Source organism: Anomaloglossus baeobatrachus, chromosome 6 (assembly GCF_048569485.1).
Source record: "Anomaloglossus baeobatrachus isolate aAnoBae1 chromosome 6, aAnoBae1.hap1, whole genome shotgun sequence".
Taxonomy (NCBI): Eukaryota; Metazoa; Chordata; class Amphibia; order Anura; family Aromobatidae; genus Anomaloglossus; species Anomaloglossus baeobatrachus.
The window spans coordinates 307,389,198-307,404,780 of NC_134358.1; the positions used below are offsets into that span (position 1 = coordinate 307,389,198).

The 15,583-nt window shown below is 46.2% G+C and overlaps 1 protein-coding gene across 1 annotated transcript in view; it reads right to left on the reverse strand.

The window, feature by feature from the left end:
• Positions 1 to 15,583, reverse strand: part of ICE1 (interactor of little elongation complex ELL subunit 1) — a 131,656-nt gene that overhangs the window by 65,663 nt on the left and 50,410 nt on the right. Inside the window, exons 7-13 of the mRNA XM_075314920.1 lie at positions 13,662 to 13,738; positions 10,901 to 10,938; positions 9,018 to 9,100; positions 8,885 to 8,924; positions 8,731 to 8,793; positions 7,364 to 7,447; positions 6,065 to 6,115 (exon numbers count right to left, since the gene is read on the reverse strand). Coding sequence (XP_075171035.1) covers positions 6,065 to 6,115; positions 7,364 to 7,447; positions 8,731 to 8,793; positions 8,885 to 8,924; positions 9,018 to 9,100; positions 10,901 to 10,938; positions 13,662 to 13,738 — 436 coding nt within the window. The remainder of the gene's footprint in view (positions 1 to 6,064; positions 6,116 to 7,363; positions 7,448 to 8,730; positions 8,794 to 8,884; positions 8,925 to 9,017; positions 9,101 to 10,900; positions 10,939 to 13,661; positions 13,739 to 15,583) is intronic.

The following is a 15,583-nucleotide window of genomic DNA, read 5'->3' on the forward strand; positions in this document are numbered from 1 at the left end:
TTTGGGGCCGGTAAGATCCCACTTCCTCAGAGCCCCTCAGGGGGATGGGGAAGGAAAACAGCATGTGGGCTCCAGCCGCCGTACCAGCAATAGGTACCTCAACCTTACAAACCACCAGTGGGGTGAGAAGGGAGCATGCTGGGGGCCCCATATGGGCCCACTTTTCTTCCATCCGATATAGTCAGCAGCTACTGCTGACTAAACAGTGGAGCTATGCGTGGATGTCTGACCTCCTTCGCACAAAGCCGAAAACTGGTGAGCCAGTGATCCCACTGGGGGTGTATAGCCAGAAGGGGAGGGGCCTTACACTTTTTAGTGTAATGCTTTGTGTGGCCTCCGGAGGCAGTAGCTATACACCCAATCGTCTGGGTCTCCCAATGGAGCGACGAAGAAAATACAGATAGCGCTGAGACCTGTCCTTTAAGGGAGCCTAGCGACAAACCTTTTTCCAAACCGGATTGCAGGAAGGAAAGAAAGGTAGGTAATGCAAATGGCCAGGGAGAAACTCCCTGAGTAGAGCACCAAGATAAGAAAATCTTCCACGTCCTGTGGTAGATTTTGGCGGACGTTGGTTTCCTAGCCTGTCTCATGGTAGCAATGACCTCTTGAGATAATCCTGACGACGCTAGGATCCAGGACTCAATGGCCACACAGTCAGGTTCAGGGCCGCAGAATTCAGATGGAAAAACGGTCCTTGAGACAGCAAGTCTGGCCGGTCTGGTAGTGCCCACGGTTGGCCTACCGCGAGATGCCACAGATCCGGATACCACGACCTCCTCGGCCAGTCTGGAGCGACGAGGATGGCGCGGCGGCAGTCGGACCTGATCTTGCGTAGCACTCTGGGCAACAGTGCCAGAGGTGGAAACACATAAGGAAGGCGGAACTGTGACCAATCCTGAACTAAGGCGTCTGCCGCCAGAGCTCTGTGATCGTGAGACCGTGCCATGAAAGCCGGGACCTTGTTGTTGTGCCGGGACGCCATTAGGTCGACGTCCGGCATCCCCCAGCGGCGACAGATCTCCTGAAACACGTCCGGGTGAAGAGACCATTCCCCTGCGTCCATACCCTGGCGACTGAGGAAGTCTGCTTCCCAGTTTTCTACGCCCGGGATGTGAACTGCGGATATGGTGGAGGCCGTGTCTTCCACCCACCTCAGAATCCGCCGGACTTCCTGGAAGGCTTGTCGACTGCGTGTTCCGCCTTGGTGGTTGATGTATGCCACCGCTGTGGAGTTGTCCGACTGAATTCGGATCTGCTTGCCTTCCAGCCACTGCCGGAAGGCCTGTAGGGCAAGATACACTGCCCTGATCTCCAGAACATTGATCTGAAGGGTGGACTCTTGCTGAGTCCACGTACCTTGAGCCCTGTGGTGGAGAAAAACTGCTCCCCACCCTGACAGACTCGCATCTGTCGTGACCACCGCCCAGGATGGGGGTAGAAAGGATTTCCCTTTCGACAATGAGCTGGGAAGCAGCCACCACCGAAGAGAATCCTTGGCCGCCTGAGAAAGGGAGACGTTCCTGTCGAGGGACGTCGACCTCCCGTCCCATTGGCGGAGAATGTCCCATTGTAGTGGACGCAGATGAAACTGCGCGAAAGGGACTGCCTCCATTGCTGCTACCATCTTCTCTAGGAAGTGCATGAGGCGCCTCAAGGGGTGCAACTGGCCTTGAAAAAGAGATTGCACCCCTATCTGTAGTGAACGTTGTTTGTCCAGCGGAAGCTTCACTATCGCTGATAGAGTATGAAACTCCATGCCAAGATATGTCAGCGATTGGGCCGGGGTCAGATTTGACTTTGAAAAGTTGATGATCCACCCGAAACTCTGGAGAGTCTCCAGCGCAACGTTCAGGCTGTGTTGGCATGCCTCTTGAGAGGGCGCCTTGACCAGCAGATCGTCTAAGTAAGGGATCACAGAGTGTCCCTGAGAGTGCAGGACTGCTACTACTGCTGCCATGACCTTGGTGAAGACCCGTGGGGCTGTCGCCAGACCGAAAGGCAGAGCTACGAACTGAAGGTGTTCGTCTCCTATAACGAAGCGTAGAAAACGCTGATGCTCTGGAGCAATCGGCACGTGGAGATAAGCATCCTTGATGTCTATTGATGCTAGGAAATCTCCTTGAGACATTGCGGCGATGATGGAGCGGAGGGATTCCATCCGGAACCGCCTGGTTTTCACGTGCTTGTTGAGCAGTTTTAGGTCCAGAACGGGACGGAAAGACCCGTCCTTTTTTGGCACCACAAACAAATTGGAGTAAAAACCGTGACCTTGCTGCTGAAGAGGAACAGGGATCACCACTCCTTCTGCCTTTAGAGTGCACACCGCCTGCAGAAGAGCATCGGCTCGGTCGGGAGGCGGAGACGTTCTGAAGAATCGAGTCGGAGGACGAGAACTGAACTCTATCCTGTACCCGTGAGACAGAATGTCTCTCACCCAACGGTCTTGGACCTGTGGCAGCCAAATGTCGCCAAAGCGGGAGAGCCTGCCACCGACCGAGGATGCGGAGAGAGGGGGCCGAAAGTCATGAGGAAGCCGCCTTGGTAGCGGTTCCTCCGGCTGTCTTTTTTGGGCGTGACTGAGCCCGCCAAGAATCTGAGCTCCTCTGATCCTTTTGAGACCTTTTGGACGAGGAGAATTGGGACCTGCCCGAGCCTCGAAAGGACCGAAACCTCGACTGTCCCCTCCTCTGTTGGGGTTTGTTTGGTCTGGGCTGAGGTAAGGATGAATCCTTACCCTTAGACTGTTTAATGATTTCATCCAATCGCTCACCAAACAGTCGGTCACCAGAAAATGGCAAACTGGTTAAATCACTTTTTGGAAGCAGAATCTGCCTTCCATTCCCTTAACCACAAGGCTCTGCGTAAAACCACGGAGTTGGCGGACGCCACTGCCGTACGGCTCGTAGAGTCCAGGACAGCATTAATAGCGTAAGACGCAAATGCCGACATTTGAGAGGTTAAGGATGCCACTTGCGGAACAGATGTACGTGTGACAGTGTCAATCTGCGCCAGACCAGCTGAAATAGCTTGGAGTGCCCACACGGCTGCGAATGCTGGAGCAAACGACGCGCCGATAGCTTCATAGATGGATTTCAACCAGAGCTCCATCTGTCTGTCAGTGGAATCTTTAAGTGAAGCCCCATCTTCCACTGCAACTACGGATCTAGCCGCAAGCCTGGAGATTGGAGGATCCACCTTGGGACACTGGGTCCAGCCCTTGACCACGTCAGGAGGGAAGGGATAACGTGTATCCTTAAGGCGTTTGGAGAAACGCTTATCTGGATAAGCGTGGTGTTTCTGGACTGCCTCCCTGAAGTCAGAGTGGTCCAGAAAAGTACTCAATTTACGCTTGGGATACCTGAAATGGAATTTCTCCTGCTGTGAAGCTGACTCCTCCACTGGAGGAGCTGAGGGAGAAATATCCAACATTCGATTGATGGACGCTATAAGATCATTCACTATGGCGTCACCCTCAGGTGTATCCAGATTGAGAGCGGTCTCAGGATCCGAATCCTGATCAGCTACCTCCGCTTCATCATACAGAGAGTCCTCCTGCTGGGACCCTGACCAGTGTGATGATGTCGAGGGCCGTTCCCAGCGAGCTCGCTTAGGCCGTCTGGGATTGTCGTCCGTGTCAGAGCCTTCACCCTGGGATGCATGGGACATCCCCGGAGCCCGGAGTTGATCCAACTGAGGGGGACCAGGGGGCAATGATTCAACAGTGCCCATGGTCTGAGGTACCGGTCTGGACTGCAAAGTTTCTAGAATTTTAGTCATAGTCACAGACAATCTATCAGCAAAAACTGCAAACTCCGTCCCCGTCACCTGGACAGTGTTCACAGGTGGTTCTCCCTGGGTCACCTCTAGCAGAGACCCCGGCTGAGCAAGTGCCACAGGGGCCGAACATTGCACACAATGGGGATCAGTGGAACCTGCCGGTAGAACAGCCTCACAAGCAGCATAGAAAGCCTGTGCCTTGGCACCCTTGCTTTTTGCGGACGACATGCTGTCCTCTGAGCAATCTAGGAGGGTATATAGCCAAGAATAGCGACCGTACAGTGCAATGTATAGAATACAAGCATAAAAGTACAAATGAACACTTCGGCGCTAGTGGGGTCAGCACTTCAGGTGCTGCTTACCGCCCGCTGAAAAGCGGGTGTGTGGTCGCCAGAATCCCGTGTCTGGGCCCCCCAGAGCTTGTCTCCCCTCTCCAGCTCCGACTGCACACAGGAATGGCTGCCGGCGTCCTGTGAAGAGGGGCGTACCGTGGGCGTGCCTCAGACAAAGTGCGGGAAACTGGCGTCCCACTGTGTTCAGTGAGTGGGCTGGAGTATGCAAGCAGACTCCAGCCCTCGGCGCTGACGTCCGGCACAGCGTCCCGCCCCTCCCCTGACTGGCAGGCCTGGGGGCGGGAAAGCCACGAGACTAGGCCGCAAAAGCCGGGGACTCGAGTAATAAGCGCGGCCGTCCAGAGGCACGGCCAGCGCGGAAGTCCCCGGCGCACTACAAGTCCCAGCCGCGCCGCAGTGTAAAACTGACAGCAGCGGCCGGCGCGGCAGTCCCCAATACATTAACTAACTCAGCAAAGCTGTAGTGAGTAGTGGCACAAGCGCGCAGCGCTGTTGTCCCCAGCGCACTAACACACCCAGCAATGCTGCGGTGTGTCTGCGCGCGGTCTGTACGGGGACACAGAGTACCTTGACGTAGCAGGGCCATGTCCCTGACGATACTCAGCCCCATATCCAGCAGATACCCCAGTGGCAGTGGATGGAGCACGGTCTCCTGTGCCTGGAGACCGGTAGGATCCCACTTCACCCAGAGCCCTAAGGGGGATGGGGAAGGAAAGCAGCATGTGGGCTCCAGCCTCCGTACCCGCAATGGATACCTCAACCTTAACAAACACCGCCAAGAGTGGGGTGAGAAGGGAGCATGCTGGGGGCCCTAGTATGGGCCCTCTTTTCTTCCATCCGACATAGTCAGCAGCTACTGCTGACTAAACAGTGGAGCTATGCGTGGATGTCTGACCTCCTTCGCACAAAGCTTGAAAACTGAGGAGCCCGTGATCCCACGGGGGGTGTATAGGCAGAAGGGGAGGGGCTTTACACTTTTAAGTGTACTACTTTGTGTGGCCTCCGGAGGCAGTAGCTATACACCCAATTGTCTGGGTCTCCCAATGGAGCGACAAAGAAAACGTAATTCTGAAGTTTTGATTTTTTTTCCCGCTATGCCCTTTACCGATTGGATTAACTGATTTTATATTTTCAAAGATAAGGCATTTCTGAAAGCGGCGATACCAAATAAGTTTTGTTTTCTCTTTAATTCAATGGAGCAAAAAGGGGGGGGGGGTTAATTTGAACTTTTAGGTTTGTTTTTTTTCATATTTTTTAAAAAACTTTTTTAAAAATAAATTGTTGTAGATTTTACTAGTCCCCTTAGGGGACTTTATGCCTGCACTGACCGATTGCTTCAGCTACTCAAGAGGGATAATGAAGCATCGCTCTATCAGCAGAACTGCCGTTTTCCTGTGAATGCATTCACAGGTTGTCAAGGCAGCTACGGGGCTCATCATGACTCCACACTCTCATGGCAACCCATTGATGCCGCATGATCGCCGATGGCAGAAGGCAACAGCATGATCCCCGCCGAAGTGCGTTAGCGCCATCTAAGGGGTTAACAATGAGATCAGCAGACGTGCGAGGAACAATGGAGGCTCGCCCACATTAAAGACACAGACAAGGCCAAAAACGTATATATCCGTCCTTGCTCATAAAGGGGTTAAATACAGGTATGTTAGACAAGCTATTTTTTTTTTTTTCCATCTCTTACAGGTTTGTGCTACTCAGGGAAAATATCCAATGGACACAAACACTTAAACTGAACAGGTTAAATGATATGACAAACCATACAACTACAATGAACGCTCCTTTAAAACCAGCACTACTCTATCCTATTTCTGAATATATAATTTTCTAGAACAAAATAAAAAATCCTGTATTCATGTGGATAAAGAAAACAGTAGCAGTATGTGTCACCATTACATCCCCACAGACATATATGCACTTACTTTCTCTGATCTTTATTTTAGGTACAGTCAGTTGATAATTGGTTAAATTTCCTTTAGGAGACAAAAAAAAGGAAACATGTAGAAAAGCATGTTGCATAAAAAAATTAGTAGTTGTAACCTTTGTCTGGTATCATGAAAATAAAAAAAAAAAAAAAAATCACTAGTTGTACCAATCTGCATGGGGGTCACAATGATTAATACTAGACAAGGGTTAATAAAAAAAAAAAAAAAAAAAAAAAAGAAGTCTCTGGTCACAATTGTACCAAGACTCTAATCAATTAACTGTTATTGGATAAAAACTAAAAGCATAGCAAATTCTGCAGTTTTCTAGTAAAAACCTGACTTAATGGAGGTTAAAGGGGGTTAATCAGTAAAAAGTGACTGTTCAAACCAAGCACTGGGTGCAGCCTTCCCGTAGCAGGTTCAGATCATCATACAACCCACTTGTTTTGTATCAGTCTTAAGGGTGCTTTACATGCTGTGACATCGCTAGCGATGTCAAGCGTGATAGCACTCGCCCCCGTTCATGAGACGGCAGCGTTACACGCACATATCTTGTCAGCGACGTCGCTGTGAGCACCGAACAATCCCTCCCTCAAGGGGGAGGTGCGTTCGGCGTCAAAGCGACGTCACTGCTGCGTCACTAAGCGGCTGGCCAATAGAAGCGGAGAGGCGGAGATGAGCGGGACGAAACATCCCACCCACCTACTTCCTTCCATATTGCCGGTGGACGCAGGTAAGGAGATTTTCGGCGTTCCTGCGGTGTCACACGTAGCGATGTACGATGCCGCAGGGACGACGAACAACATCGTACCTGTGGCAGCTGCGATATTAAGGAAAGGAGCGACGTATCAATGATCACCGTTTTTGAACGATTTTGCGATAGTCGATTGTCGCTCCTTGGTGTCACACGCTGCGATGTCGCTACCAGCATATATCGGTAGCGATGTCGCAGCGTGTAAAACACCCTTTAGTCCCTCTTCCTTTATGGACATCTCCAGTGTTACAAGAGGACCAAAGAAGGGCAGTGACCGATGGAAAACAAGTAAGTAGGATGGTGCATGGAAAGGTTTGAAGGCAAAATGATGACATTCAATTTATAGTCTACGACTACAAACAAACCCATTATGGAGTCAGATTCTGCAGTCATGAATTATGCCACATCTCCCATTCCCCACTCCTTACAAAAAGGATATATTTTAAGTTAAGTTCATTTTGCAACATTGCTTTAACTCATAAAGAAGTATTCAGCTATACACTATAAATTTCCCTTAGTATTAGCAGTTGTTTATTACTTACCAAGCATCACAAGATTACATTCACCATTTTCTGCTGAAGACTCTATACATCCCCAGATTTCTTCTAGTAAATACTTAATTTTCTCTAGAAACAGAGAACAAAAAGAATTTTAAGATGCTAAAGTTATTAAAAATCTAACTTTTTTGCATTTTTCAGTTGTATTCATTATTCTAAGCAATATTTTACATGCTTTCCAATGGTGTTTTCCCAATTAAAGGAATATACGGAAATAATAAAATCAAAAAACCCCCACTATCAGACCATGCTGCAATATAAACATAGTTGAAGAAAAATAGCATCAAATGCTTATATTACATTCAATAATGGTCTATAAACTAACATGTAACAAAACCAATAATTATTGTGGGATGAAAGCAGAGGGTTTGTATACACAGAACCACCAAATATATTGCAGGAACATTAAAGGGGTACTCCAGGGAGATAAAAAAAATTCTTCTACTGTCCCTGCCATCATCTAATATATAAAGCTGTGTGTGTGTGTGTGTGTGTGTGTGTGTGTGTGTGTGTGTGTGTGTGTGTGTCCGCCAAAGGAATCCACACCGTCGCATTTACAATCACGAAATTTTGCACAGATACCCCATGTGACTCAGGGAACGTCATGGACTATGTTTGGGCGGGAAAATTTGACCCCGCGCTTTACACTTACTCTCCAAAAATCCTGCCTCTATTAAACTGAATGGAGGTGCGAGCTACAGGCTATAAATAGCAACTGTCAGTGGTTGCTATAGGAACAAAATAAACTGTTCGTATAAGAAGCTTATGTGTGAGGTACTAAGATGTCGGTGGGGAGACTGATCGAGAGAGAGACAGAAAGAGACAGACAGACATAGACGGGGAAAGAGACAGAGAGACAGCCCGGGCAGAGAGACAGACCTCTGGGAGGTTATATCACACATCAGGGGGAGTGGCCTACTCCATGCTGTTGGTATCAGCCAGCCTCCTCATAATAGCGGCTTCCCTGCAGTATGAGAACAGGAGCCGTGGCCTGCTCCATGCTGGTAGTAACAGCCAGCCCCAGGATATCTGCTTTTTTATTTTAGAGCAAAGAGCATGGTCACACCCCCTGTTCTTGGACTGTAGAGAAGCCGCTATTATCAGGCTAGCTGCTAACAACAGCATGGAGCAGGCTGCTCCCCCTGTGTGGTATAACGCCCCAGAGGGTAGAGGGAGCAATGAGAGCATCTCTAGCGTCACACTGAATTACAGGGAATGTGAGGATATGGAACAGCACGGTACAGCTCATCATTAGTTTGACAGCAGGGACAGCAGAAGAATGTTTTATCTACCTGCAGAACCCCTTTAATACATAATTTCACACTCTATATAGCTGTTATTTTATTACATACGTTTGTCTATCTTCACAACTGGCTCCTCCCTTGCAAATTGAGTCTGTGCATTTTTCATAGCCACTAAAAAAACAAAAAACACAACGCAGTAATTAGCAAAAATAGTAAGAAGTTAAAAAAAAACAACAAAAAAGCCAAGTCTAAAAGACATTACCTTTCTTGCTCTTCTGACTCTGAAAATCGTCAAGTTTTTTCTGTGAACACAACATTAAAAATGGAGTTCAGCAAGAGTTGTGCATACAGCGGACATCAGGACCAGTAAACTGATATAAGCAAGCTACACTAACCTGGATTTTCTTTAGCTCCTTTCCAATAACTCTTTTTTCCATTTTTAGTTGCTTATAATCTTTATCATGTTTAGCAGCTGCCTCTGAAATACAGTAAGATGAGAATTAGGGTTTTGTTTTTTACAAAAGTAATGGTTCAGTTTATATTATTTTCCCAATATTTCTATTGCGATGGGATGTTAAACTCTGTTTAAATGCAAACAAATATAGAAATGTCTGCATCACACGGTTGCCACAAGGGGAGAAGAAAACTGAATCAACGCAGGTTTAAGTATCTAAATGGAGCCTTGTGTAACCGTACTAACAGAAACGATAAACCTACTGGTGTGACATCACAGCACTGTACTTAAGATCTAGCGGTCAATCTGTGGGGCAAGGTATGCATATATTCAACACAACTGTAAAAGGCATATACTCCTTAAGTGTAAAAATCAGTAGTGAGGGTGTCACAAGGATCTGTCTTAAAAGTAAAGTATCTGATTTTGCCAATGACACAAAGCTTTGTAAAATGCTTGTAAGTATTCTATGAAGACAGATGGCTGGCAGCAAGGTAGCTCCATTTTAATGTTGATAAATGTAAAGTAATGCACCTCTTATTGTGCCAATTGAAAACAGAAACAGTTGTAAATATGAAGCTTTCGTATACTGAACCCTGCAGGCAATCACTGGTATGTGACTAAGGCTACTTTCACACATCAGTTTTCTGCATTCAGGCACAATCCTTTTTTTTCCTGATCCAAAGGATCCGGGAAAAAAAATGTAAAACTGTATCCACCAGATCCGGTTTTTAACGGATCCGTTATGCTGGATGCGTAAAAAATCGGATCCGTTGGATCCGTTTTGCATCCATTTTGTCAGTTTTTTTGATGGATCAGTTTTTTTAATTAATTTGGAGCATGCGCAGTTTACAAAAACGGATCCGGCAGCCGCATCCATTTTTTACCGCATTGCGCCGGATCCGGCGTCCATAGGCTTTCATTGTAAAACACGCCATATCGCGCCGGATCCGGCGCGATGCGTTTTTTTTGCCGGACAAAAAAACGTTGCAAGACACGCTGCCTCCAACCGCCGCTTTAATTTTGCCGCATCCGGAAAAAAACGGATGCAACGCAAAGCCATCAGGTACAATCCGGTAACAATGCAAATCTATGGGGATAAAACGGATGCGGTACCGGATCCGTTTAACCCGTTTTTTTCCGGATTGTACCTGATGGAAAAAAACTGATGTGTGAAAGTAGCCTAAGGAGGCTGGAGATTGTCAATGCAACCAGCATATAAGCATATACCAGCAGGGGAGCATCTGTTAGAGCAGTGCGGGACCTAAGAAGTTAATGTTGCATATTTTTTCTATTTTTATCTATATTTTCTGCTATTTTTAAACCCCCCAGACAACCTTTTCATGAATCAAAACAATAAAGGACTGCTATCGAGGCTTGGGATTCAAGTCTGCAGTCATTACACATGACCGCAGTGTGCTGTCAGGATTCTCCAGTGCCAGAAGCGGGCAAGATGTATACAAGTGGTTACGTGCTGATTAGTCGCGTTATGGCCTCACTCAATACAAGTAAATTGAGTGAGGCCGAACACGTCTAGTAGGAATGTAGACAGCTGTAAGCAAATTGCATACTTGTAGCAACATGATCACCTGCTTCCGGTGCCAGCGCACACTTTATGTGCTAGGAGGATTCACAAGTCTGCAGTCAAAGAGTGACTTGATCCAATCCTGGAAAACCACTTTAATTTCTAACAACCCAGCAATATAGACTCAATAGTTTTCAATACATCCAAATAAATTTGCAAAAATTTGCATAATAATATTTATCAGATGTGAAATACCTAAAATAGGCATTGCATCCTACAAATAATTTTAAAGGTCACTTTACCTTCCATTCTTTTTAACTTTGCTTCCAGTTTCTTCTTCCTATAGAAAGTTCACATAGTTAAAAGCAATAGATGATTCTGGGCATGCAAAACATTGAGATATCATTAACTAAGCCTAAGAGGTATCCACCTATGAGCCATTTATGACAACATATTAGCCTCTGGGACTGGCATATTTCTGTGATCCAGGGCCTCAACCCTTTCTTGTGGCTTTTAAGATGGAAAAGGTAGCCAAAACTATAAAAAAACCCCAGCTTCTGTTCTATACTGTTTAAGTCATTCCCACAAAAGAAGTGAATAGGAGTTAAAGGAAATGCGGTGCTTTCCCTTTCTAGGGAACTCTGCATTTTTCACTCAGCCGAAGAAAATCTCTGCAATGCATTTTTCTGCTCATGAAGCTGTGTACTGAGTGCCAAACTGGATGAATACATGAAAAAAACTAAGTACTAGGATGCTCATCTGCCATCTTGTTAAGTATGTTTAACCATGGTTTCTATATGTATGGAGGCAAAATTGTTAAGGTGCAATACGTGAATATACCCTAACTGAATTAAAACCCCCAACAAGTTTAGACTTGCGCAGTTAAAGGAGGGGATCAAATCAAAGTGTTAACAAGAGTTACTGAAATGCTGTAGTAATGATTTACTATGGTTGAACAGTATTTTTCATTTCACTACGGGTCAATTTAGTGACCAATTCTATTCTATACTATTACTGGAATTCTTGGCCAGACGATAGTTATCATAACCTAAACATGCAGCATTGTAAACCAGAGATAGGACTGGAACTGTGGCCCCATTGCAGTCGCCTGAATTGGTCCTCACATATGTTGTCGTTTAACCAGTGCTGATATTTGGTAGAAGATCTATGACATATGTGAGTGGACTCCCTCCCAAGGCAAGTACCGTATTTTCCGGATTGTAAGACGTAATTTTTTACCCAAAAACTGGGAGTAAAATGGGAGTGCATCTTGCAATGTGGATATGGCTTACTGGGGTGGCGGTGGTGGAGCGGGATCATAGTAGGCAGGGTTGGCAATATTGAGGGTGTCACTACAGTGTCGTGATGGCAGTGGGTGCATTGAGCTAACTAAGAGCTCTATTGAAATCGCTCACGATTGACGTGATGGACTTCAAGAAAATGGCCGCAGAGACCTTTCTGCGCATGCGCCGCCTCATCACGCCGGTCATTTTCTTGAAGTCCATTGCATCAACTGTGGGAGATTCAATCAGGTTCGCAGTCGGATCAGGTGCCCACCGCCGCAGTGACACCCCCTCCTGTGACCCTCATAAGTCCTCCACTGCAGTGATACCCCCACAGCACGCCGGCATATCAATGGCACCTGCTGTCGCGACACCCCCCCGTGGCCGCAGTATCGCTGACCCTCGTTACACGCAACACCCCAACCTCTGAGCCCGCAGCATCGCTGACGCTGCCTCCTGTGACCTAATTGAGCCGCTCCCCCCTGGTAAGCATTAGGATTAAACCACACTAGGATTATAAGATGGACCCTCATTTTAACATTAAAATTTATTTTTTCCCCATCTTCCTCCTCTAAATTTGGGGTCCATCTTATAATCCAGGGCGTCTTATAAACTGAAAAATACGGTGCGCTTGTAATAAAGTAGTTAACTACAGAGGTACAGAACTCAATTCCTAAATGAAAATATGGCAATGCAGACATTAACAATAAAAATATCTAACTTAAAAGAGATGTCCAGTCTTGGGACAAAGTCTGCTGTCATTTTATGTGATGTAGGCGGCTTTTCTTAAAGGAGTTGTCCACTACTTGGACAACAACTTCTCATTCCCCATGCTTGTCCCCATTAAACTAAAAAACCTTACAGTCACCTCCCGTGTCAGCACCTTTCCAGCAGTGTTGGTGCTCGCATTCCCGGGGCTCATGTGAGGTTGTGACACCATGTGAGGCCTGTGCACAATCACTGCCGGCTTCACTGTCCCCACCTTCAGATGTATAAGTAATCAACAGGAAGTGAGAGCTTCAGCTGGCCACTAACTTCCTGTTAATTACTTGTTCGTCCGAAGGCGGGGAGAGGGAAGCCAGAATTATGACAGCATGCCCTCCATTCACGCCTTTTAAGAGAAGCCATCTGCATCATACAGTGGCTGCAGACTTAGATACCAGGCTTGGACAACCCCTTTAATCTTACAAAAATGAAAGAGAATTATCTGACTGAATGTTTCAGTCCTTTCCAGTGATGCGAATAAAAAAAAAAGTTTTTGTCTCTACATATTAGGACCAATGTAACCATAAGGCTATGTGCCCACGCTGCGGAAAATGCGCGGATTTCTCGCGGAAAAGCCGCGGATTTCCCGAAAATCTGCAGCACAGCTACTCCCCAGCCATTTCTATGGCATTTTGGAAATGCTGTGTCCACGCTGCGGATTTTTCCGCAGCGGAAATCGTGCGGATTTTCGTCCGGAAAAATCTGCAACATGTCAATTATTGTTGCGGATTTTCATCCGGATTTTGGCTTTAAAATTGGGGAAAAAAAAATCCGCACCAAAATCCGCGGCAATTCCGCGGTAAAATCCGCACCTTTGAAAAGGTGCGGATTTTGCGGGAAAGCTGCGGATTTTGATGCACAAAAATCCGCAGCCACATTCTCCCGTGGACACATAGCCATAGAGTTCCAACGTCATTTACTTTTCCTGGGGTATAGACACTATTATTAACATGTAATACATTAGATCATTCACTCTCCTTCCTGGCTCCTCACAGTAACCGTGAAAAATACATACGCGACATCAATCTTCTCACACTCTTCCTTCACTTTCATGTACTCCATTTGAGTTTGCTGGTAGATCTTGAGACTTGACTGCAATTGAAAACATCACAATAAGAAGAATTTCTTCACAGTCCACATATAAAATATTGGAATAAGACACTTCAGGAATCTGAGAAACTGCATCGTCGTCGTCCCTGAGAATCATTACGCGACAACAGCTTGGGAAAATCTGACATCTTTAAAAGTGGCATACTGTACATAACTTCCAGCCCTACAAAACGGTTTGCCAAAAGGCTTTATAATAGGATAAAACAAACTGAACATGTGACCTAAGTTTTATTCAAAAGCAGACATTTTTAATCACTTTTTATGAGGCTCTATAAGAAAAAAAAACAGCTAAATATGTACTTTTTTTGCATTTAAATTTTACGATATTCACCATACAGGACAAGTAATGATCGTGTATTATAATACAGGTTAGTAAGATTACAGTGATAGCCATTTAATTAATTTTTCACATTATGCTACCATTGTACAAGAAAATCAACTAACAAAAATAAGTTCTAAAAGAGCAATTGCCCCAATAGATATTAGGCCGTCACTATCCGGTCATTAAAAAGTAGCCTTTATTATACAATTATAACACCTTGCTGTTTCCTTTATATAGTGAAAATAAATTGTAGTGGGCCAATATGAATTAAAAATTGCCCATAGCTAGAGATGAACAGACCTGTTGAAGTTCGAGTTCTGCGGGTTCAGCCGGACTTTAGGCAAAGTTTGGTTCTGGATCCGGACCTCATTAGCAGTCACTGGTTGGGCACTTCGTCTCTCCGTCCACATACAGCTACTATAAACAGAGTACTTCCAGAGGAGGGAGGGTAGGTTTTTCCATTATAGTTTTTTTATTTTTTGTACACACTACTTCTGATAATGCTGATTTCACCCCCAGTGGAGCCAAACACTGCAAGCGTCTCTCAAGGGCCAAGCTCTAAGTGTACCCGAGCACAGAGATGCTGGCGTGAATGGTTTGTATACGTAAAGCAGCAGAACTCGAACACTGACTTATTTATTTATTTTTTTTTAAAAGTCTGTGTTCAGTACCAACGTCGAACTTTACTGTTCCGGTTCGCTCATCTCTAGTCTTAGACAACGTTATTGAACGACCTATAGATTGCACAGCATAGAATGTGCTTTAATTCCAAAACACCATCTCAAAATAAGTTAATTACCAGGTGTCCCCCTGTGGTTTTAACGTACCCATGAGGTGGTGTCACACATAGCGACAACGACGTCGCTGCTACGTCACCATTTTCCCGATGTGTACTGTAGCTAGGAGTGCAGGGAGTCAGCGCTAAGCAGTGTGCGCAGCTCCCTGCTCTCTGCACATGTAGCACAGCGACGCGTGTCGTTATGATCGCCGCTGCATCTGCTGTGTTTGACAGCTAAGCAGTGATCATAACTTACAAGGTCGCTGTTGCGTCACAGAAAATGGTGACGTAACAGCGACGTCGTTGTCGCTGTGTGTGAACCCAGCTTTAGTCCGCCAATTCATTTCTATTGAGATGGCCTTCTATTTTCTTTACAGTGTCTAGGCATTTGCAGACTAACAATATATTTGCAGGACAATAGTGTAATTTGACCTCAGCTTTACTGTTGTGTGTGTGTGTGTAATATATATATGCTATTTTTCGTTTCATAAGCCACACCCCAAATTTAGAGATAAAAAAAAAAAAAAAAAAAAGGACTCCGTATTATACTCTGGTGTGGTCTTACCAGAGGGGGGGGGGGGCAGCAGTGGTGGTGAAGCGGGGTCACAGAGGCAGAGGTTGTGCTGACAGCAGGTCCACGGTGGCAGCGACGGGTCAGTGGTGGAGCAGGCTGTTGCGGTAAGTGTTCCAGTTTGTCCGTGGTCCCGGTTCAAGTGATGGCGCCCGG